Source organism: Lepisma saccharinum, chromosome 18 (genome assembly GCF_977018435.1).
Source record: "Lepisma saccharinum chromosome 18, izLepSacc3.1, whole genome shotgun sequence".
Lineage (NCBI taxonomy): Eukaryota > Metazoa > Arthropoda > Insecta > Zygentoma > Lepismatidae > Lepisma > Lepisma saccharinum.
Genome location: NC_139246.1, coordinates 29,072,434 through 29,097,174, shown reverse-complemented (window position 1 = coordinate 29,097,174; position 24,741 = coordinate 29,072,434). Strand labels below are relative to the sequence as shown.

Below are 24,741 nucleotides of genomic sequence, written 5' to 3'. Positions count from 1 at the left end.
CTACATTCTCCTGAAACTTAGCTTCCTGATTGCTAGAACTTTCTCTAATGTTTTCTTAATTTTTGATTCCAGAGAATCCAAAGCAATGGCGTTTGCTTGGATCTTTGCTTCCAGATTGCTGGAACTTTCTCTAATGTTTCCCTGAATTTTAGTTTCCATAGCCCTTGTACTTTCCTCCAACATAATCCATATTGAAGAAAGCAATTCTGCTGTAACTGGAACTGACTGCACTGGAGATTCATTTTCCTCAGCCGACGATTTACCTGCACTTCTCAACATCTTCTTATCCATATTCTTCTAGCACAGAATTTCCATTACAATCACAAATCAATTACTCTTCACGAACACACAAAAATGAACACCACTAACGAAAAACAGATTTCGGGCCCCGCGTTGTTGCACCAAAATATTGAAACGTACTTTGGTCAAAAGAACATGATTTAACTAAAAGAACAAATAATAAGTTCACATGAAAGACTCGAAAGTATACACGTGATGCCTCTCAGGGTATGGGGTAATATCTCTCTTCGTTGTTCAAACCAAATAAAAATCAAAGGTAAGTTTGCACTAAGAAAAAGGAAGTCTATTTTACTTCTTTGCAAACTAAATACTTATATTCCTAACATATAATCCATGTCACTCAAACAAATAAATCTTCTTACAATTCAACTTGATCACTCTATTTCAAAAACCCAGTCCGAACTCCTCAAGTCAAGACAAAAGACACTCGTAATTCCCATGGCAACAGCTCTTAACAAGATAATTATATACAGGTTAGTCACTATCCTGACATTATCAGTGATAGGTAAATTACAGTAATTAATATTACAAAAACAATAAACATTTGCACAAGAGAAAAGATAATTAATAACAATAAATATTTGTGCAATGGGAAAGGACGTGTCACGTAGCACACGTGCTAACCACTCTACCACAAAAATTGGCTGTTTTGGTCTGAAAGCTCTCTTGCAGTTACCAAGCCTTCTGTTCTTATATCAATTTGAAATCACTGTTTGTTAAGTCTTTATTATACTGCATTTTGTTATTGGTACAGTCACGGACAGTTCTGCGTTGTAACGGCTCCATTGACTCTTAATGGGATCGTTACAGTCCAGAGGTGTCCATGTCTGTACCAAGGTAGAGTAAAGGTTTTATAAATTGATTTTCGTTTAAATTTATTCTTTGTTTTTATAATTCTGGTGCCTTATTTTATATGTGTTTCACAGTTTCTGTTGGCACTTGCAATCATTTCTACTTTTTACAGGTGAACATGCATGTTGGGTCTCTATTACACGTCTTGCAAAACATGTTGTATTTTGCCTCTTTCCAGTGACCTGAACAGTTCAACACAGTTTGTGGTAGGGCTTGCGCTGTGCACGCTAGGAGCTTTTGCCTCTCCTGAGATGTCTCGAGACCTGCTGCAGAGGTGGAGAGGTTAATGAAATCTCCGAACGCCTACATAAGGAAAAAAGCAGCTCTATGTGCATTTAGAATAATTCGTAAAGTTCCTGAACTGATGGAAATATTCTTCCAGCCACGAGGTCCCTATTGTCTGAAAAGAATCATGGTTAGTATGATTTGTTACTAGGGTACAGGTGTTTGTATTTTTTATTCCTTTGTAATGAAAACATGGCTTTAATGTTTTAAATTTGTTTCCTGTTGTATTGAGCCAGACAATGCATTTTATTTGTTATTTTGTTTGAGTTGGGGTTTAAGTTGGTGGACCACAATGTGATCCTCCCAGCTAGATCCGAAGGATCCGCTGACCAACGACAGGTGCGGTCCTCCATTCATATTGGGGGTTAGGCGTAGAGCTGACAACTCTGCATTGTAAAAAGACATGTCAAGAAACTGCAATATGAGGCCATGGATGTTCCCAAGGTAAAATATTCCGGAGGTAAAATAGTCCCCCATTCGGATCTCCGGGTGGGGACTACTTTGGGAGGTCCCTGGACTAAGGATAACATCTACATTAGGAATAAGGATATTAAATTAGGCACCTGGAATGTTCTGAGCCTTTACCGGCCTGAGGCATTTAAGTGTACAGTTAATGAGATAGTTAAGTATAAGTTAGATGTAGTAGCTGTCCAGGAAATTAGGTGGCCAGGAAAAGGGAATTGTAAAACTAAAAATTATACTTTTTTTCTATGGTGGTACTGAAAATCATAATTTTGCAACAGGCTTTTTCATAAATAATAGAATTATCTCGGCTCTTAAAACAGTAGAATTTATTAATGATAGGATATAATATGCAGTTTTACAGGGTAGGTGGTGTAAAATTATTTTAATAAACATACATGCTCCAACGGAAGATAAAGATGTTAATACTAAAGATGATTTTTATACAGAGTTAGAACAAGTCTTTGATAAATTTTCTCAGTATGATATGAAAATTCTGTTAGGTGACTGTAATGCACAGATTGGCAAAGAAGAGACATTTAAACGCACGATTGGTAAAGAAAGTCTTCATGAATTAAGTAATAATAATGGTATCAGATTGATTACTTTTACAACCTCAAAGAATTTAATTGTGAAAAGTACCACTTTTAAACATAAAGATATCCATAAATATACCTGGTCTTCTCCAGATGGTAAAATTCATAACCAGATAGATCATATTCTCAATGATAAGAGAAGGCATACAAGTATAATTGATGTTCGCTCACATAGAGGTGCTGACTCTGCCAGTGACCATTACTTAGTAATTGCTAAATTAAGATAAAGACTCGCAGTTATAAATCATAAGCAACAAAATCTAAAAGTTCTGAAATTTAATACAGGAAAATTTGCTGATGAAAGAATTAAGAAAGATTACCAAATTAAACTGTCAAATAGATTCGATGTTTTGCAGGATTTAAATGATGATGAAAATATAAATGAAACAGACGTAAATAAGAATTTGGAGCACATACGTAATGCAATAGAATAAACAGCTAAAGAAAGTATAGGATACCATAAACCAAGAAAAAGTAAGCCATGGTTTGATAATGAATGTCATAATCTAATAGAAATAAGAAATCAGGCTAGACTTAGGTGGTTACATAACTCTGATGATACAAATCTAAGCAATTATAATAGAATAAAGCGAAAAGTTAACCGCAAGTTTAGAAGTAAAAGGAGAGATTACTTGAAAAGCAAAATTAACGAAGTTGAAACAAATAGCAAAAACAAAAATATCAGAGGTGTATATAAAGATGTAAATGAATTTAGAAAGAGGTGGCAACCTAAAGTATACTTGATAAAAGATAAAGACGGTGATTTTCTAGCTGACCCAAGCGATATTCTAAATAGATGGAAGAACTACTTTAATGACCTTTTAAATGTTCATCTATGAGATAAATCAGAAGTAAATGAAGTACACAGAGAAGAACCTTTAGTTCCAGAACCTAACTTGACTGAAGTTAAAGATGCTATTAAAAGGCTAAAGAATAACAAAGCACCTGGCATTGATTTAATATCAGCTGTGTTAATTAAATATAGTGGAAATTCATTAATATGTCAAATTCATAAATTAATTTGTTTAATATGGAAAAAAGAGGAAATCCCTCAACAGTGGAAATAATCCATAATTGTTCCTGTGTTTAAAAAAGGTGATAAAGTGAACTGCAATAATTACCGTGGAATTTCTCTACTCTCAACAACATATAAAATATTATCTTACATTTTTTTAACAAGACTTACCCCATATGCTAATGAAATTATAGGTGATTATCAATGTGGATTTAAACGTAACAGATCAACTACAGATCAAATTTTTCACATCAGACAGACACTTGAGAAAAAGTGGGAATATAATCAAAATGTCCATCAGCTATTCATTGATTTCAAAAAAGCATATGATTCGGTCAAAAGAGATAAAATATATAATATATTAGTCGAGTTTGGAATACCTAAGAAGCTTGTTAGTAAGATAAAAGTATGCACCAGTGAAACAGAAAGTAAATTTCGTGTGGGTATTAATGTGTCTGACAAATTTACAATTCATGATGGATTAAAACAAGGAGATGCATTATCTCCATTGCTCATTTTTGGCCTTAGAATATGCTGTTAGGAAGGTAAAAGAAACTAAAGAAGGACTAAAGTTAAATGGTGTGACTCAATTGTTAGCATATGCAGATGATGTAGACTTATTAGGTTATGATATAAATACAATTAAGAATAATGCTATAATATTTTTCAAAGCAGCTAAATAGATAGATTTAGAAGTTTGCAAAGAGAAAACTAAATATTTGTTTATAGGTCGAAACCAAGTGTTAACTAATAATCAAAATTTAATTATTGATAACAACTCGTTTGAACTAGTTTCCTAATTCAGGTACTTCGGAGTAATACTAACAAATAAAAATGATATTAAAGAGGAAATGAAAAGCAGGCTTAATTCAGGAAATGCATGTTACTTTTCTATTCATAAAATGTTGTCTTCTCGTTTAATATCTAAGAAACTAAAAGTTAAAATATACAAAATAGTAATTTTGCCTGAAGTATTATATGGATGTGAAACTTGGTCCCTTACATTGAAAGAGGAACACAAATTGAGAGTATTTGAAAATAAGATCCTTAGGAAAATATTTGGACCTAAAAGGTGATACGCACCCACTTATTTTATCATTTTAAGTGTTTAATATGTTTAAAATGTTAATTGTCTATTATGACGTAATTTGTTTTGTTCAATTGGGTAGTCTTTTATGGTTATGGACTAACCTTAAAACATTTGATTGTGAGTGGAGAGGTGAGAGATATTATGAATGTTAAAGAAAAAAAGATAATGGAAGTGATTTTGGAAATGTGAATGTTTTAATTTGTGTAGCGAAGAAGTGTTAAGATCTAAATACACTTTTGTTTCTAATAAGGAGTTTAATTGCGAGTGCAAGTTGGTAAGGTTTACTTAAGCATATCCTTATCTGTTTTCCCACAACCTGAGGGCTTCATAGTAGGCTGATAAGTCTCAGGCTCGCCGTTGAGGAATAAACGTAAGTTGATTCTTTGAGTATATTCCGGGGAACGTAACAGATGTAAACTTTTTGGCGCCGCAACGCGGGACTCGATAAATGTGTTTGAGTAGGGTATGCAGAAGCGTAACTTAAGAAGTGATCGTCGTAAGTTAAAAATGGATACTTTAAGTTGCTGTTCCGATAAAGGGAAAGCTGATGATGAAGAGGTCGAGTGCAACGATTGTAAAAGAAGCTTCTACTTACGTTGTGCTGGTTATCCTTTGCCAAAATTGCAGTATAAGGGGGAAGAATTGAAATGTCTTATTTGTAAACAGAAGGGTAACAAAGGAAGTCCTTGTTTGGAACAGTTGTTTCAAACCCTGATGGAGAAAATGGAAATGGGAAGAAAAGAAGATAAAGAGGAACAGGAAAGGATAAGAAAAGAAGATAAAGAGAAACAGGAAAGGATAAGAAAAGAAGATAAAGAGGAACAGGAAAGGATAAGAAAAGAAGATAAAGAGGAACAGGAAAGGATAAGAAATGAACAAGATAGAAAAAGAAATGAAGATAAAGAGGAACAGGAACGAATCAGAAGAGAACATAAAGAGGAACAGGAAAGAATAAGAAATGAACAAGAAAGAATCAGAAGAGAAGATAAAGAGGAACAGGAAAGGATAAGAAATGAACAAGAAAGAATCAGAAGAGAAGATAAAGAGGAACAGGAAAGGATAAGAAATGAACAAGAAAGAATCAGAAGAGAAGATAAAGAGGAACAGAAAAGGATAAGAAATGAACAAGAAAGAAAAAGGAATGAAGAAAGAGGAGAATTGATGAAGCTGCTCAGTCAAGATAAGGAAGAATTATTATTTAGAATAGAAGAGGGGCGAAAGGAATGTAGAGAAATTAAGGAGACTCTGAGGAAGGAAATTGCGTGTGAGAGGCAGCAAGTAGCTGAATTAATACTAAAGCTGGAAGAAAAACAAAAGGAGGATTATGAAAAGTGGAACTTAGACTTGACACAGGAGAAAACATCTAGAGACGCTAAAGAAAAGGAAATGGAAAATGAAATTGAGAAATTGAGGGGACGAATAGAGAGTGTTGAAATAATTGCAAGGCCAGAAGCAACACAGGGTTCCTCAGAATTACTTGATAATTTAGAGCTAAATCAGAGAAGGCAAGAAAGGAAACTTGAAGAAGTTACGGAGAAAGTCGCATCTGTAGATAGGCAGGTCGATCAACTACAGATGTTAATGGCAGGCTGTCGGGTTCTAGAACCTTCTCAAAATGGTGAAGCGGTATTTCAAGCGGGAATGAACGGTTCAACAACGAGAGGTAATTCCAAGGGGAAGATGAGGAAAAGGAATCGTTACTCGTCAAGTTCTTGCTCTACAGTTTCCTCTAGTTCTGAGGAAACTGAAACTAGGAAAAATACAAAGCCCAGGAAGAGACATAATAATGGAAAGTCTGAGAGATGGGGACAGGACGAGATATCTCGTGACAATGCCTATAAGAATAGTTCCTTCAAATCTTTTCGCATGTCTGATGTTAACGCTCTTTCAAAGTTTGCTGGAGAGATTAATACTGTCTCTGCTGAGAGGTATTTAAAAGAGCTAATAACATACCTGGATCTAATGAATGTCCCTATGATTTTTAGATTGAAGTATTGAAGTTATTGCCCTCTCTTATGGTAGGAAAGGCTAAGGCGTGGTTTGTTGCAAATGAGAAGAAGTGGAAAACTTTTGAACACTTTTGTGCTGCCTTTAGAAAACAATATGCCTCTGCTGATGCCAAGCAAAGGGAAATGCAGACGCTGAGAAACAAACGGTATTCGAGGAGCTGTGGCCTCTCACTTGAACAATATTGCTGGGACACATATGGCTCTTATTGTAATCTTGTGGATAGCGTTGACCAAAGCGAAGCGCTGAACTTGGTTATTAGTCAACTTCCGCTGCGAGTGCGTCAGTTGGTACTTACTCGCGATCCACGCAACATGGATCAACTTACCAGCTTCTTGGGAAGATATGAAGCCTCGGAGCGACTCGACGGATGGAGGACAGAAAACCAGAGATTCGAGGACAGAAGAACCAACCAAGCTAGAGTTAGGCAATTGACGTTTTCCAGAAATCAACCCAATTCAGCGAAGGTGCCTGCTGGTAACGGAAGATCTGATAATGAGAACTTTAGTGGTAGCGCTCGACAAAGTGACAATCATTCAGGAGAAGAAAATAGAAGCAGGTTCTACAGAGGAAGGAACTGCGAGGGATCACAGCGATCTTCTGGAGAAGAAAGAAGAACGCCATTCCGAAGAAGTTCATATGGTAATAATAATTTCTGCCCACATCGCTATAACCGGTATAGAGGTAACTCCAACTGGAGGAGGAAAGAAAGTGCTACACAGACGGAAGATTCCGATAGTGGAGAAACTAATGTTAAACAATTAGATGTTACCACTTGGAATACGTCTGCCCCGTCCTACACTCCAAGAAACTGAGAAGCAGATGTTGAGTTGAGTGGATGGCCTTAGAGTTTTGGAAAAGAAAATTTACTCCATTTTCATTTTGTTAATTTTTTTTTGTTTGTGGGAGGATGCCATGATACGCACCCACTTATTGTATCATTTTAAGTGTTTAATATGTTTAAAATGGTAATTGTCTATTATGACGTAATTTGTTTTGTTCAATTGGGTAGTCTTTTATGGTAATGGACTAACCTTAAAACATTTGATTGTGAGTGGAGAGGTGAGAGATATTATGAATGTTAAAAAAAAAAAGATAATGGAAGTGATTTTGGAAATGTGAATGTTTTAATTTGTGTAGCGAAGAAGTGTTAAGATCTAAATACACTTTTGTTTCTAATAAGGAGTTTAATTGCGAGTGCAAGTTGGTAAGGTTTACTTAAGCATATCCTTATCTGTTTTCCCACAACCTGAGGGCTTCATAGTAGGCTGATAAGTCTCAGGCTCGCCGTTGAGGAATAAACGTAAGTTGATTCTTTGAGTATATTCCGGGGAACGTAACAAAGGGATGAGAAACAGGTGAGTGGGGAAGGTTACATAATTTAGAACTACATAATTTGTATGCATGTCGAGATATTATTAGAATGATTAAATCAAGACGGCTTAGGTGGGCAGGCCATGTGGCACGAATGGGAGAGAAAAGAGGAGTTCACAGGATTCTTGTTGGGAAACCTGATGGTAAGAGACCTGTAGGAAGGCCAAGACGAAGATGGAGGGACAACGTTGAGATGGACCTAAAGGAAATTGGTATGGATGGAAAAGAGTATATAGATCTTGCTCAAGATAGGGACAGATGGAAGGCCTGTGTTGCTGCAGCCATGAACCTTCGGGTTTAAGAAGGCTAGAGAGTTAGTTGGTTAGTTAGTTAAGGTCAGATATTTGCAAAAAGCCTTCCTCTTCCAAGACATGTACACAATTGTGATAACACCTTTCATAGCGTAAATTGATATGGATATTCCAAAAACAAACTCTTTAAAATCTTCAGTCTGCAAGAAAGCGCCAACAACAGTAGACGCACACTGGAGGATATCAAATGTTATTTGGACAATAGAGAGCATATCACACATTGTTACTCTGAAAGGACTATTGTTGGTATAGAAATCCAATATAAGATATCCACATAGCTGCATAACTTTAATGCTTGGCCATAGTATGGCTGCAAAGACCTAGTGGCTTAAATTTGGTGTCCATCTTTGGCTGCAAGAGTGTGATATGTTCCATGTTCTCAGATGCATTGTAAAGTGCTCTGTTGAAAATTTTATTGTTTTACTTTGAAATCACAGAATCGGTTAATCATTCCTTCTTGCAAGTAGCAATTCTGAATCTGTGGAGTGACAAAAGAATTCTCAAATGTGTTATTTAAAATTCAAAGCGAAAAATCTTTTATCAGAAATTCCTTTCGAACTGCCACATTCTATTTAACTGTGTTCACAAAAGGGGCAGTGACGTCAGAAAGGAGGTGGAGTTGAATTCGATGTTCAAAGTTATAGGGCGTTGAGGTATTTTCAGAACCGAAATCAGTTCACGGATCAAAGTTAGCATAACTGTGTGGGAAGCGAAGATGTAATTTTTCTTCTACGTAGTTCCGATACTGTTCATATGTATCTCTACAGGATATCTTTATTATGCATGTATACATTAAACTATATCATCAATTTGTAATTAATCTCATTTAGAAAATAACTTTTACAGACATAAAGAAATAAAGGAGGTATAAGCCTTCTCCCATACATTTGAGATTATTTTCTTACTGTTCTGGTTCCTTAAAATATACCAGGTCGTCAGTTGCGTGAAATATTTACGGTTCCCCGCCATTATATTTCTTATTTATTGATTCAAATTTACAATATATAATATAATATAATATATAGCAAAATATATATAAAGAATAATATAAACATTGTTATATTTTTACATAATTAATTCTGATCTATTTTGTAATTCTGGGGACCAAACCAGCTTTATTACCTTCGTTTTTCATTTATGCAACCTCTTGATGTGGTGGCGTATTTTGTTATTATTCAATTTAGAGCTAAAAAACCAAAGAGTATTATTGTCAATTCTGGAAACTAGAACCAGCAGGGTTTAGAAATTATGTTCCTTAGATTCTTTTTGAAGTGCAATTACATCGATTGGGCCAGCGTTTTTAGTCCGTTCCGGTATCCCAGAACGTGGTCCCTGAACTCGATCGCAATCACACCTTAGTGCTTAGGAGAGGTGCTTGGTGATCGTACATACATATCTCGTGCCTCACTGTTACCTTAAGTGAGGAAAAGAAAACGTAACATTCCTGTGGCAACCGCCGCGAGACATGTAATCCCCTTATCTTTCACGTGCCTACAAGATAGCTTGGCTGGCATTTTTCTTGGAACAGCGACTAGATGAAGTACAATTCCGTTGGAGCTTTCGTATCCCTGTCGAGATGAAAACACGTTTTTTTCGTTCCTCTGTTTATTATTGACACACCTTTGCATATACACAATGTGTTCCTAATTAGATTTAATTACTATTAACTAAATTATATAATAGGTAGTTGTGCTGGGTCTGTGGGTTTTATACTCCCAGTTATTAGCGGAGTAATTGCGTTGGAGTTACGCGCATGAATTCAAACAAAATATAAACAAAATTTAATTTGCAATACTAGCATTAATTTAATATTAGTTGGCAAGTATAAGGAAAAGATAAAGTAAATTTAATGTATGGAAATATTTATAATATTTAACTTCTGCATTACAACACAAAAGAGGTGATAAAATTCTCATCATATTAAATAGTTTAATTAATAAGTAAAAAGATGACAAGTAAAGAGTAATTATTATATGGGATAATATATATACCAACACCGGTGAAGATTTAATCGAAATTTCCTAAGTTTTTCAATATTGTTAGAATTATATAAATATAGAACAAAAGTAAAATTTAGTTGAAATTTTCAAGCAATTAAAGTATCTTAATAGAAAAATAACCCGGAGTCCAGTGGGCAATAAAGAGTTATGTGTGATACTTAAAATATAACCTAATTATTCCCTCTATTGACGGTATTTTACTTAGGGGTTAAGTGCCCGGACGTTGGTCTACAGACAGAGAAACATCATTAGATAAGGAAATATAGGAATCTGAATTTCAGTATTCAATTCAGTTAGCCAGGGCTCCCAGGCTTGAATCCCGAGCTGGGATGGGTGTTCATTGCAAGTGGTCCATCATCAATTTCATCATCACTCATACTCATCGTCGTGATTAACCAAACGTGTCAGAAAATTCGACGTAAAATATGAAAATCCAATTAATCAATCAGTTACAATGTGCAGTTAGAAATCACATCTACTTGAACAGATTCTCTCGGGATATTGATATCGTTTCACTTCACTTCCACTTGTACCCTGGAGATGAGAGTGACTACTCTGGAAAGTTTGGAAACCTTTCCAGAAGTCATCTAGTCGTCGATATGCCACCCGATGGAATCTGTTCGTCATTCGTCGCCAGGAAACCTACAACGCTCACATTGTCTTATTGTTAGATATAAACAGTCAATGCTCTCTCTCTCTCTCTCTCTCTCTCTCTCTCTCTCTCTCTCTCTCTCTCTCTCTCTTTCTCTCTCTCTTCCTCTCTTTTTCAATTTCCATACGACTTATATTGGAATATTGGATTGTGATATGGAATATTCACACACATATATTATAAGGTCTACATAGCTTAATTTTTAAATTTTTCACCATTTTATAGACGTGAAAAATATTGTAGAAAAATTAAAATAAATCATACAATGAAACAAACGATTTCATTTTATGCATAGTTTTACAGAGAAGACATGCTACTACGAAGTACCCATTGATCACATATTTTATGCACAATTGTTTTTCTCTTCAAAGACCTTGAAAACAATTTCAAAAGTTACGCCTGATCTGTGTTGTCATCTGGTTAAGATTGTCAAAACATGTAATTGTATGAATGATCTGTATTCTATTCGTGTATGATCTGTGATACTATAGTTGAATTATTACATTGCCTGTTATGAAACATCCACAACAGAGTACTAAGTCCATGTTCAATTGTTTTAGTTGAATTCATTACGAGATTTCTCTTGTATCATGCAAAGTCATCACACTAGTACTCAATTGCAAGATGACCAACCAATATATCTTACATAAAATACGTTCCAAATCCTAAGATATGGTCAGTGTTTTGGTGATTGTGATAGGTAATGAAAACGAATTGTTCAATTAGCATTCCAACAATTTTATTTGTAAAGTATTTCAGTACATTATTTACTTCATTTGCACTAAGAACAGGTAGTAAGATACCACTGCTCCAATGAACTGAAAGAGAATGTAAATAGTATATTAATTAATGTAGTTATTCATTTTCCGTAGTCCTAGCTAAATTAATTGTAGGTTAAAATTCCTTGTAATATTGTGAAAATATTAAAGTTGACTGAATTTCCTTTTCATATTCACCTTTCTACTATTTGCTAATCAAAAATTAGTTTAACGTTTAGTTTATCATTTATTAAAAATTTCAACCTGAAATTCAATTCTTGTCTTTAGCTGATCAATGTATGGTGGCTCATGTTAATTTGTTCCTTTAATCTCTGTATCTTTATGAGATCCAACATTTCGGTTCAAATTTGAGTAAACAGACTTAAGTCGAAATATTTGAAAGAAAAGAAAATTCCACAGAGGTTAAGCAGCGGAATCAAAGAGAGAGTTTCACACTGTTAAATCAACGTAAGGTATGAATCGTATTAAACAGGGTAACTAGGTAACTCGATAGAACAAAAACACATTCTGCCAGAATCCTTTGAGCTTACATTTCTGCGATAGATTTTAAGTAGTTAACATAAAACCGCCACCTATAACATTCATTGTTACATAGATTAGGGAATGGCACAAACTGACTGCACCATTGACTAACATTATTTGTCATGAAAGTTTTAAGGAAAAAATTAAAGAAGTTACTATTGTCCCAACAACTACATCAACCTACATATCTTAATAATTGCACCTGCAGTTACACACCATGTAGCACATACCTATCACCCCCCTCCTCCTACAATGCACTGATAATGATATTTTACTCCACAGTATAGAATACATACTAATCAGTTCAATGTATTATTTTATCATTGTATAATCTTTACATGTGTTTATTGTATTATCGTGATCATTATGTTTTTTCTCTCTTTCATTGTTTTAATTTTGTTACAAACCACATAAATTACTAATTCAGTGTTCAATATGTTAATCATGAAAATAAATATTTGTATCAAAGTATGATCTCATAATTTGTTTGACCAAATTCTTAGTCTGTTACAATGGTTATTGACTAACCTTAAGACATTTGAGTGTTGGTTTATTGATTTTGATGGCTGATGAAATTTAATATAAAAATGAATGTTTTACTTTGTGTACTCGAGGAATAATTAAAAGATTAGTACAGTATTATTTCTAACAAGAAGTTTATTTTCCAGCGCAAGGGTGTGATATTAATATCAGCTGTAGTTTTAAGGTATTCTGACTGAACGATATTTAATATATTTTTCAAAACAAATACTCATAAGTGATTTCCACGTCTGAAGAGGCCTCAAATTAGGTTGGAACGTCTTGTGTTCTCCGAAATGTAATAACAGTAAGTCTGTCAACTGAGTTTAATCCGAGAAAGTGACAATTTATTTATTGTAGCTCTGACAAGGATTGGTTTAAGAACGGCCCATGAGGCCGAAACAATCCTGCTTCAATAAAGACCATTCTATTCTATTTTATTCTATTGTTGGCTAAAACAGTTGAACATCATGATAATTTTAATTCAACGACTTCATAAGACGGAGAATTCGAGTGTAAACAATTTCTTCGTTCTCCCGGTTATTCCCTGCACAAGAATATAAGGTTGAACACGAAAACTAATAACAGACATATTGAAAATTGAAATCACAATTTGTTAAGACAAACACATAACATTTACCGTCCCAAGAAATTCGAAGGAGAGGGTGAAAAATTTCGAACCAGTGACCTTGAGGGGCTTTAGGCACTGCACACTCGCAATCTTCAGGAACACTCGTGTCTCGTGATTGCCGTCGTACCAGAGTGTTCCATACAGGTCCCTCATCAACTGGGCACTCTGCAACAAAAGAAAAAAACATGCAATTAGCACCTGGGGAACGATAAATATAGTTTTATTCATAATTTACAGGCCGAGTACTAACACCATTCTGAGCGGACCTCATATATCATTTCAGTTATAACATGGGTCGATTTTTATGTACTTACATATTTTTCCTTTGTATAGGAAATGCCCTACCCAGCAAAAATGACAAATATGGCGAATTACAAGGTTAGTAACGCAATACGTTAATTTCATATAACATATTTTTATATATTTTGACCTCTATTGTATATTTTCCGTTTAGAGCAAATATGGTTCGTAAAATTCAAAATTTCTCTGGTTATAATTTTCAAGGACATTTTGGTGCTAGGTAAGTTTGGTGGCATACATTTTAGTTCCGGGACATTTCAGTGATTAAAATTGATACCAGATATATATTTGCAGCACAAAGATTCGAAATATGATTTCTTTGAATGTTCGGTAATTTTTATCTGATTTTTTTTTTGCCAATCTCGTTACATTTGAACAGTCCCATTTTAAGTTATGGAGATCACACAACCCAATATCGAAGCTACATGTGTAGTTTGATCTTTAGTAATGTCACATTTCTAAAATAATTTCTCTTGATCCTATACCTTTATTGGCTCTCACAAAAGTTTTGAGAAACTTGCTCGAACAAAAACAAAAAACAAAACAATCAATTTATTCTACATATTTATGTGCATATTTCTCATGTTTGGGATACATAAAAATCTATGACTTTAAGTCAAGTTACATCAGAAGGTTAGTTGTACCTTAATAAATTTATCACATTTCAAATACCTCATGTGCTCCATTTTTGGCCTATGTCAAAACATCTTTTCACCAAGAAGGCCCTCAACACTCATGCCCCTTAAATTCTAGCCAGGTAACGGAGATAGCAATCAGCTAAACAGAAACAGTGGTGCTTGTCCGTGTCATCTAAGAGGTTATTCAAGTGTTAAGTACAAACTTGAAATTTGTATGTTGTGGTGTTACGCTTTATTTGTGTGTAAAGTTAAACAATTAAACACAGCACGTATTTATGCTTGGCTATGCATTTTATCCTCGCTTTTGCTGGGAATTGTAACAAATACACGATTTTGCAGTAATAACAAGCGAACGCTGAAAGTCGTGGGGGACACAGACGCTACTCGGAAGATTGGATACATTCCTTTCAATTCTTCTATAATTGTGTTATTGATGTGTAACAATATTATTTTCTAATGTGTGTTTTATATACTGGGTGAGTCAGTTACCACCGGAAGTATTTCGTGAACGACAACAAATACGGATAAACTATTTTGACAGACAAAAAGTTAGGAGCGGGGTTCATGAAATATGATCTTATTGTTGTGATCGTTGAAGCAACAATTGTAACCAATCATTTAAGTATTGACCAGCTGCCATAGTAGTAAGTCTACGTTGAATTGTCGATCCCTGATCTCTCCTATCGGCTCCAATCCGGTCTGAACATGAGTGCTCCCTTTCCTATAATCATCAAACATCGTCACGATTTGCCTTAAGAGGCAGAAGAGCAATGTAAAATATGAAAACCACAAAAAATGTGTGGCATAATGTGTGAACTGATATCTCTATCCAGTACTGTCATGATGCAATATAAATTATCCACATAATTGTTACCACCTTTTTACTGGAACAATGCAAGAGAATTAAGGATCGATATCTCTTTCATTGTGGATATATTATATTCGAAACCAATAAAGCTACTGGTAACATAATTGCTAAATTTTCCGATTGACGTGGTCCATATATGAACATTGAAGCAAGACAAGACTTGTTCAATAACATGAGAAACTGCAGGAACAGGAGAACGTGCAGCAACATGAGACTGTTCAACAAGAGAATCTGCAAGAACAAGAAACAGTGAAGCAACAGAAGGCTTGTTCAAAAACAGGAGAATCTGCAGGAACAAGAGACAGTAACGAAAGAGAAGACTTGTTCAATAACGAGAATCTGCAGGAACAAGAGAACATGCAGCATTATGAGACTGTTAAATAACAGGAGAATCTGCAGGAATGAGAGACAGTGAAGCAACGGAAGACTGTTCAGCAACAGGAGAAATTTGCTAAATTTTATAGTTCCCAAAACACCTACCACAGTAATCTTTTAAATGAAGTGTAAGCTCATTTTGTAACGACATTGACAAATGATATATCACGTAATGTTGAATTATGCATTCTTTTTGAAAATAGGAGATTATGCTACTTACAGCATCCATAAGTTGATCCCCGTAAAAGCAGAAAAGGAACACCTGGCCCAAAGAGTGGATCAGGTACCCGAGCATGTTACCAGCTTGAACCAATCCTATGTCACCCTAGAAAAAGAAGAAAGATGAATTAAAATTTAATTCGATTTACCATTTTACTCATGGACAGTTGTTGGTCCTGAAATATCCGAATTCAGGGCCGGTGTCCATTTTTTGGTTACGATTCTAGTTACCCGTGTGGTTGTCTGTTCCGAAAGCAGGTACCCATTTTTTTTTTATTTCGAATCTCGGTTAGCGGTTGTCAGTTCCGGATACGGGTAGCCAAGTTTTGGTTCTCAATCTGTGTACCCTTGATGGTTCCTGATGCAGGTACCAGAGTTTTGGTTCCAAATGTGGATACCCGTTTGCAGGATCCGTATACAAGTACCAGAGTTTCGGTTCAGAATCTCTGTATCCAGTTATGGAATCCTGAGTACCCAGTTACTGGGTACCCGGTTGTCGATTACGGATACCGGTACCCGATTTTCGGTTCAGAATCTGAGTACCTGCTTGTCGATTCCTAACGTGGGTAAATGATTGTTTTCGAATATGGATACCTGGTTACCGAATCTGTACACAGGTACCCACTTTTCTGATCCGAATCTAGATACTAGGTTGTCAGTTCCTAATTCAGGTACCTGATTTTATTTCATTTGCGTGGTTCACTATTAATCATGTTTTCACTCTCTAGTTCGTATTCTGAAAAGAACTAGCTAATATCAATAGACGAAAGTTTACAAACTATTTTCTCATGTGTAAAGTTACTTAAATTACAGCCTGGATAAATAAAGGAACAATACAGTGCTCAGACAAAGTGCTGCCACTTGGGGGTGAATTTGAAAAATCAGAAGTTATTTACTTAGCTTTGTGAAAGTATTATATTTCTCACGTCCAGTATACATGTATTGTTAAACAATAAAATAATGTATTTCTGTCTACCTCCGTTTCTATAATTCTGTTTCTTTCATTCCATTATCTCTATTTTCCTTCACTTCTACTTTTCTTTTCTCACATCCTTTCAATCCACCTCATATCTCTTTTCCATTGCGTTTCTCTCTCTTCATCTATTTCCATCTCTCTCTCTCTCTCTCTCTCTCTCTCTCTCTCTCTCTCTGTTTCTAGCTCCCTCTTTCACCCATCGTTTCTTTCTCTCATTCTCTGCTTATCTACCTTCTTTTATATTCTCTGAATCCGTATCTCCAACTATTGTAAATGTTCATTTTTCTCTTTGTCTCTCCTTCTTGTTGTTCCTCTCTCACCCTCTTCCTCTTTCCTTTCTCTCTCTATTTCGCTTTTATTCGCTTCTTTCTCTGCTCTTCTATTTTCCTATATTTTTATAATTTCTTTCATCCTTCTACTTTATCTCATCCTTTCTTTCTATCTCCCTCTTCTCTTTCTCTCTGTTTCTTTCTTCCGATTTCTCTCCACTTTTTTCTCTCTTTCTTTTCTACCCCCGTTTCTTTATCTGTTTCTTTGTCTGTTTCCTATTTCTCTTTTTCTTCTCATTTTCTATACCTTTTTCTATTTTTCTTTTATTTCTTCTTATCATTCTTTTCTTTCTCTCGCTCTATTCTCCTTTCTTTATTTCCTTCAGAGTGTGATTTTGCATACTGTTCCTTGCATAAGTATGCTGAATTTCGTCAATTTCATCTCAACAACATTCATCCTGATGGTCTCGATTAAATTTAAATTGGCGGAAATCGACGCTATTCAGACAGATATGTATCTGATGTTTCATTTGCAATGTGCAAATAAGCAAACAATTGAATATTATGAATATTAGGAACTAGAGGATAGATTGTTAGCAACATGCTTACCATGCTCGCTTCGTATGCAAGAACACTAAGAGCAATTGCGGATACCAGCATATGCAACAGCACTGCAAATCCATACGCATCCTCGACAAGTGCAACATACCTAAAGAAAGAGAAATATATTACATCCGTCCCAAAACATGTTGAATCTAGGTTAACAGAAAAAACAATACGCCCTCAAATGTAAAAGTTTGTTGATTCATGTTTTAAGTCCACTTATACTCAATAAGGCTAATCGGGACTAAACATATACGTAGTTTAAAGTGGGATCCGAACCACTATGTGCCTCCACCTGGTATCGAACCAGGGACGCCTTGATTACAAGGCGACGAAGTTACACTGCGCCATCGGAGAGGCCCCTCAAATAAAGAATTGGAACATTTGGTTAAAGATATGACAAAGAAAAGTTGGGAAACTAAATTAAGCATGTTAGAATACTATATAAGATAACTGTGGTATGTGTTTCGGAACTACAAAATAGATCAAACTTCTCATGTTCCTTCACTGTCTCTTGTTCCTGCAGATTTTCCTGTTGTTGAACAGCAGTCTCGTGGTGCTGCGTATTCGTCTGCTCCTGCAGATTCTCATGTGATTGAACAAGTCTTCTCTTGGTTCACTGTCTCTTGTTCCTGCAGATTCTGCTGTAGATTAACAGTCTTCTGTTGCTGCACACACTCTTTTTCCTGCAGTCTTATGTGGCGTCACAGTATCTCGATGCTTCGTAGTTTCTTGCTCATGCAATATCTCCGGTTACTGCAGAGCCTCTACTATCTACACAGTCTCATGTTTGGACAATATTTTTCTGTTAGAGGGTTTCGTCTTATTTCACATCCATCAGTTTCTGAAGGGTCCCTATTTCCTGCACGATCTCTATTTGATGTAAAAGACATATTTAAAATCTCCTATTGCTTCAAAGTCTACAAGTAATAAATAGTCTCATGCATCTAATACTCAGTGTCCTGTTCGTGGACTGTCTTGCATTGCTTCACAGTTACTTGCTGCATCACAATATCTCCTGTTGCTGCAAAGTCCCCGGTTGTTGCTCAGTTTTCAGTTGCTTCTGCTTCTGTACAGTCTCCTGTTGCTGCAATGTCTTCTGCTGCCGTAAAATCTCCTGCTTCCGTACAGTTTCCTGTTTCTGCACAGTCTCCTGCTTCTGTACAGTCTCTTGTTGCTGCACAGTCTCCTGCTGCTCCACAGTCTCCTGCTTCTGTACAGTCTCCTGCTTCTTTACTGTCTCCTGCTGCTCCACAGTCTCCTGCTTCTGTACAGTCTCCTGCTTCTTTACAGTCTCTTCTTGCTGCACAGTCTCCTGCTGCTCCACAGTCTCCTGCTTCTGTACAGTCTCCTGCTTCTTTACTGTCTCCTGCTGCTCCACAGTCTCCTGCTTCTGTACAGTCTCCGGCTTCTTTACAGTCTCCTAATTCTGTACAATATCCTGATTTTGTGCAGTCTTCTGCTGCTGCACAATTTGCTGCTTCAGTACAATCTCCAGCTGCTGCAGTGCCCTGATGCACAGTTTACAGCTTCTTCACAGTCTGTTCCTCCTGCACAGTCTCACGGTGATACAGAGTCTCCTGCTTCTGTACAGTTTCCTGCTGATGCATAGTTCTCGTCCTGTTTCACAGTATCTTGTTCTTGACTAGTCTCCATTTGCTGCAGAAAACTTTGATCTACGTTTTTCACGGTTCAATGATTTTTGGGTTGTCAAGTTTCTCTACAGAACCACTGAAATGTGTCCATAAGTCGCTTCAAACCAAATAAACACATTCATCCATATTCAAATCATATTTTCTTATTTCTCGGAGAAAAAATGCATTTGTAAAATTTCTGGTTTATGTGAACTTTACCATATGTTATAAAATGTACAAATGTTTCGCATTGAAGATAAAACAGTTTCAAATTTGAGATACCCTTTTTTTATACACACGAAATAGATCAAAATGCATTTCATATGTAGTAGCACTTAAGGAAAATATACAATTAACAGCTCTGAAAAAAGTTATAAGGTTTATAATGCAATTACAGCTTGGTTTTGTAGTAACGTAATATATGGTAATCAAATATAAGATGCTAATAATATTTTACTAACTTTTAGGCTTATCTTAAAGTAAAATAGCCAATATTGTGAACATAATTTTGGTAAATTTGTTCCTGTTGTAGCTTCACTCCAGTTAAGATACAACATGTAAGTTTTATTTACTGGAACTTGCTACACTAGATGCTATAAACAATTTTCCCGTCAGAGATTTACACCCAAAAATGATCAAAATGATAAAGTCTGAACACTGACTGATTTCTAAAAAGTGGAAAGGTGATCGTGTAGCCCAATAATTGGTACAACAATGCTACTAGTTGATGTGGTTATTGTTAAAATCGTCAGCCCTAAGAATTAACCCATTGTATTGACAAAAATACTCTGAAATTACATTTGGCTGACGTATGTGATTTCAGGAAGAGTTACATCATCAATTTTACTCCCAAACGTAGTGATTAGAATGATTCTAATTTCATTGTTGTATGCTTTACAGATGCATAGATATTTTCTGTATAGTAGAGGTCTGTAATTGCAATGAGAGCACGCCATGATTGAAATATGGCTGTCAGTCATACAACAGAAATGATAGAAAGAAACGTTTTATCGGTTTTGATCTTAGGTACAAAACTGAAATCATGCACAAAAATTAAATTTAAAAAATTTCGTGCAATCATGAAATCAACATCACATGAATCATCTTTAAATCAACATCACATGAATCGATTCAATTCTGAAAGAAATAGTGCTGACTTCTAACCTTTTTATACTTGAGTTGGAAATGTATGAAACCCTCTTATATCTCTACTATACTTTGAAATTAAAGCGGCTATTGTAACCACCTCACTCGTGTACCATCATTGTAAAGAAAGTTAAAAGAAAAATGTACATTCGGGAGCAACTTCTAGCTACAAGAGCAAACCATCTTTCACAAGTCCCCATGACTTAACTAGGCAGGTTTTGGAATTCGATTTGCCTCAACAAAGACCGTCGATTTATGAGCTTTCTAGCACTCTACATAACGTAGACAGTGTCCGAATCTTCCCGCGCACCTTTACGTTCTTTATTCTGTCGTCCAAGGTCGAATCGAAAGTCTCCCGAGTAGTAGCTACTTTGCCACCAGGCGTCAGTTCGAAAGTCACCTATCGCGCTTTCGGGTGAAGATGTACAATACAGAATCAGACGGAAGACGCCAACAAAATGTGATAATATTTTTCACCTATTTAGCTACTGCTTACATTTAAAATGTAGCATGTGTTTGTTATTTCAGAAATTTATTATGAAAACATTGTTTCCCATAAAAGGTACAGGAGCTCTGAGGTTTATATTTTCTATCACCAAACGTTGCATCTTCAAAGTGAAAATTCCAATATGGCTGCCGAACGTAGTGCTACATCGAGTTACTTACTTACTACCCTACAACTACGCTTATGCCGTGAATTCGGACTTAAGCGGTGGAGATTCCGCGGGTAGAACGGTGCTCTGGGCAGCAGCAGCTGCTGATTCGGACACTGTTTTTATACACTCAAGTCGCTGACTGACCTTACAACACTGTTATGCCGGTTCACCCAATGTTCTATTGCTGACGACACCACCTGTTCCTTGGCTTCGCTGTCCAACCGTTGAACCTCAGCTTGAAGTCCTTCACTCTGAGCAGACACCCCAGCAGTCGCATCAGTTGTTATAAGCTGCTCGTTTCGCGGAGATAAGTGCAACAATGGTTCCTCATGGAAGTTGTTGCGCTTCGGTAACGTGAGCTCAACAATCAGCTTGGCAGTGTTTCTCAAATACTGGCATTGTTGCCTAGCGTGGATCAACATGTTGCAGAAGAGCATATCAATTGACGTCACTATCATGATGCACACAGTCATCCAATAAAGCTGAAAAAAGTTATTGAAAAGTAAATAAATAGATGGAGCTAGTATATGGCACTCACGTCAGTAACCTGTTTGGGGGAGGTACGTTATGTGAGTATGTCTTACTACGCAGTAGGATCACATTACCAGGCCCTCATTAAATCCTAGAGCCATAAAACGCTTTAAATACAGCTCTCGCCAAGAAAAGAGTCCAGTCAAGGTCTCAGCTTCCCCTTGCCTCTTCCACACCCCTGGCCCTCCAGGGTTGCCACACTTCCTTTAAGTTGCACAGTCGACACTTCGCGCGTTGTACGTATGCGGTTGATTTCGTCGGTTGAAATTGTTGCTTATTGGCAACAGTGTTGGTTTGTTACGTGACCTTTACTGGACTGTTTTTGTGGCGAGAGAATTATTGATTGCTAGTTGACCCAAGTAAATTGTTGATATCTCTTCTAAACACTTATTTAATTCTATAAATACCCATCTCTTATAATTTCTAATTTATTATAATGAGTGCATTAGTTTGTTAACAATTTGTGGACTTGACGTCAGTAGGATTTTTCCAGGGAGGGCAACCAAGGTATTTTTTTCCAGGCGATGGGCAAAGTAGGCACATCTTTCGCCCTAATATTGATGCCATAAAAATAAAGCAAAGACATTATCATTCTCATATCCACTTGTATGCATCTCAATATAAATAACATTGTTCTCCAGTTCGTGCCTACAGATGGAGAAAAAGTGATAAATTAACAGTTCTCTACACTGTGTTCTAAAAATTATTGAATTTTCAATCCAGACAATTTATGTATATTTATAGTTTACATAATTCATTTCTCTTCGTATGAGCTTCACTTCATCAGTACATACTAGGTATATTTTGTTTATTTTCCTATCTTAGAGCCTAATAAATACTAATAAATTATTACGAGATTAATGTTCTTTCACTAAAAGTAATTCTGATATCTAAAAAAAACTTATTTAAATATTCTGTTAAATAATTTATTTAAAGCAATTTAAATCAGTAATTGCTTTCAAAAAATTGCCTGATTTGAATCAACCAGATGAATTCACCTTGACTAAATAGGAACCGCAAAACATAACACTTACCTGATAAGCGTAAGCAGCTAAGAAATTTCCAGTAATTTGTATATCGAAGGGGTACCAGCACTCAACAATCATTATGTTCTTCTTTACAAGGATGGTTTCGTTTCCTTTTTTCTCTTCTCTGACTGGGTAGTCCACGAGAGGCTTGGTGGCCCAGAAGATGTAGTCTATGAAGATGAGAATGGAGACCAATGCTGTGATCCATCTGCTTCTCTTGTAAGTTGTGAGATCTGCCTTCTCGTTCTCAGCAACGAACAACGGATGGGTTTCGATGTTGTCCCAACAGTGAAGGACCTTTTGGAACTTCTCCTTCTTGGTGATGAAAACCAGGGCCTTCATAACGCCGTGGGTACCGTAGGTCGTCGTGGCGATGGCGGGAATCATCTTTTCGAAGTCGCTTCTTTTGAAGTAGATGTCCACGAAGGTCAAGATGATATGAAGAAAGAGCACTCCGAAGTGGAATGACGAGTATGCGTATCTCAGGATGACCTTCCACCGGCTGTAGTCCGTGTAGTAGTCGAAGTCGAAGTGACCGGCGAACTGCATCTCTCTGATGGCCAACCTGAAGAGTCCTCCTAGACCAGGACGCGATCTGTGTTCTTCCCTGTTCATCATCTCTCTCTCTCTCTCTCTCTCTGCAATGCGAAAAGACACCTTTGTTTCAGACTGAAAATTATCACCATCCGGAGAAGTATCGAGATAACACTAGGGAACGGCCATTTTGTATCCTCTTAGCGAATATGTGTTCTTAACTAATTTCGGCATGCTGATTTCGGATTTGCCACTCACATTTCTTCATCACGTACGAAGGTATAATATGGGTAAAGTATACACCACTGAATTCCGCTTTTCTTGTAATCTGGCAACACTTTACCTGTTTGCGTTCCAAATCGTCATGTATACCTTCAGTCGTTTCTTATGTCTTGGTATGATCTAAGCTGTTTGCTACAATAAAACATATTACTGTATATCGTAACAAATATACAGCGTTTGATTCGTAAAGTGGCATGTGGTTGAACTTTGATAAGTTACAATATGTGGACTCAAAGAACTTCTTATCTGTGTATATAACACATTCTGTTACACTTCTGACCAATGCACTCCAAAATTGCAATGTAAAAACATCACAGATTGTGTAAAGATAGTGTACCTCCTGTTGTTGCTGGGATGTGAAAACCGCGCATGAGACTCACATGGTACATGTCATAGTTCTGCTGTAAAACTAAGAGAATGGTCAAATGGTATTTATTCAATGCCTTTTTATGTATCTTTGATATGGCCTGAACCAAGGGACCAGATTGTTATTTTGTCGCACTGTAATGCGTGGCTATTCTTCGAAGAATAAAGGCAACTGCATTTGTTGATGTGCCCTTCGCATTGAAGTCGTTACCACATAGTGAGGGATTCCCAACTCCTAAATCACTATTCACCACAGTGGAACTGAACATTTCTCGTGACCAGGAATGTTCTTTCAAATATAAAAGATAGTGTTAGATATACGTGGATTAGTTTTTGTACAATAAATTACAAATCTTTTATTTCATCTGAAAATTAATTGAATAACATCTCCAAATGTCGGCGCACTAAGTGCTGCACTAACATGACCAATGTTGCCAGTACACTTCATAATATAAAAAAACTTTTTTTTTAATATGGCATGATTAACCCCATAAATCGCCAGTAATGCATAGAATTGCTCCAACAAATCTCTAATATGCCTTCATGGCGCGGTGTTATATGCACGGGGAACTTTAACTTTTTTTTTACCTTTTATGCATAGAATTCATAAAAATCTATCGTTCGTTTTTCAGTTCGATAAATACCTATAGGGACCATTGATACAGATCAAACATTATTGCAAGAGACTCCATATCTGTCTTTTATCCATGTCTATCTTTACTTCGAACAACATTTTTTTTACACCTTACAAGCTTTTATAACATCCTGTCTCCGTAATATGTTGTTTTCAAAGAGCACCTTCTAATTTTTACTTACGAGTCAACAATAAATAAATAAACATACATGTGTGTATGTCTGTATGTATGTGAAAGTGTGTGTGTGTACCAGTTTTGATACCTAAGGTACGTCATCTCTCATGGT

General features: G+C 36.1%; 1 protein-coding gene across 1 annotated transcript; it reads right to left on the bottom strand.

Moving 5' to 3' along the window:
- LOC146002177 (odorant receptor coreceptor-like) lies at positions 1-23,253 on the bottom strand. Its single transcript, XM_083139895.1, has 6 exons — positions 22,645-23,253; positions 21,224-21,561; positions 17,650-17,749; positions 15,797-15,901; positions 13,405-13,560; positions 1-297 (listed from the first exon to the last, which is right to left on the bottom strand). The coding sequence occupies exons 1-6, from the start codon at positions 23,251-23,253 to the stop codon at positions 1-3; spliced, it is 1,605 nt and encodes a 534-aa protein (XP_082996021.1).
- Between the last annotated feature and the right edge of the window lie 1,488 nt (positions 23,254-24,741).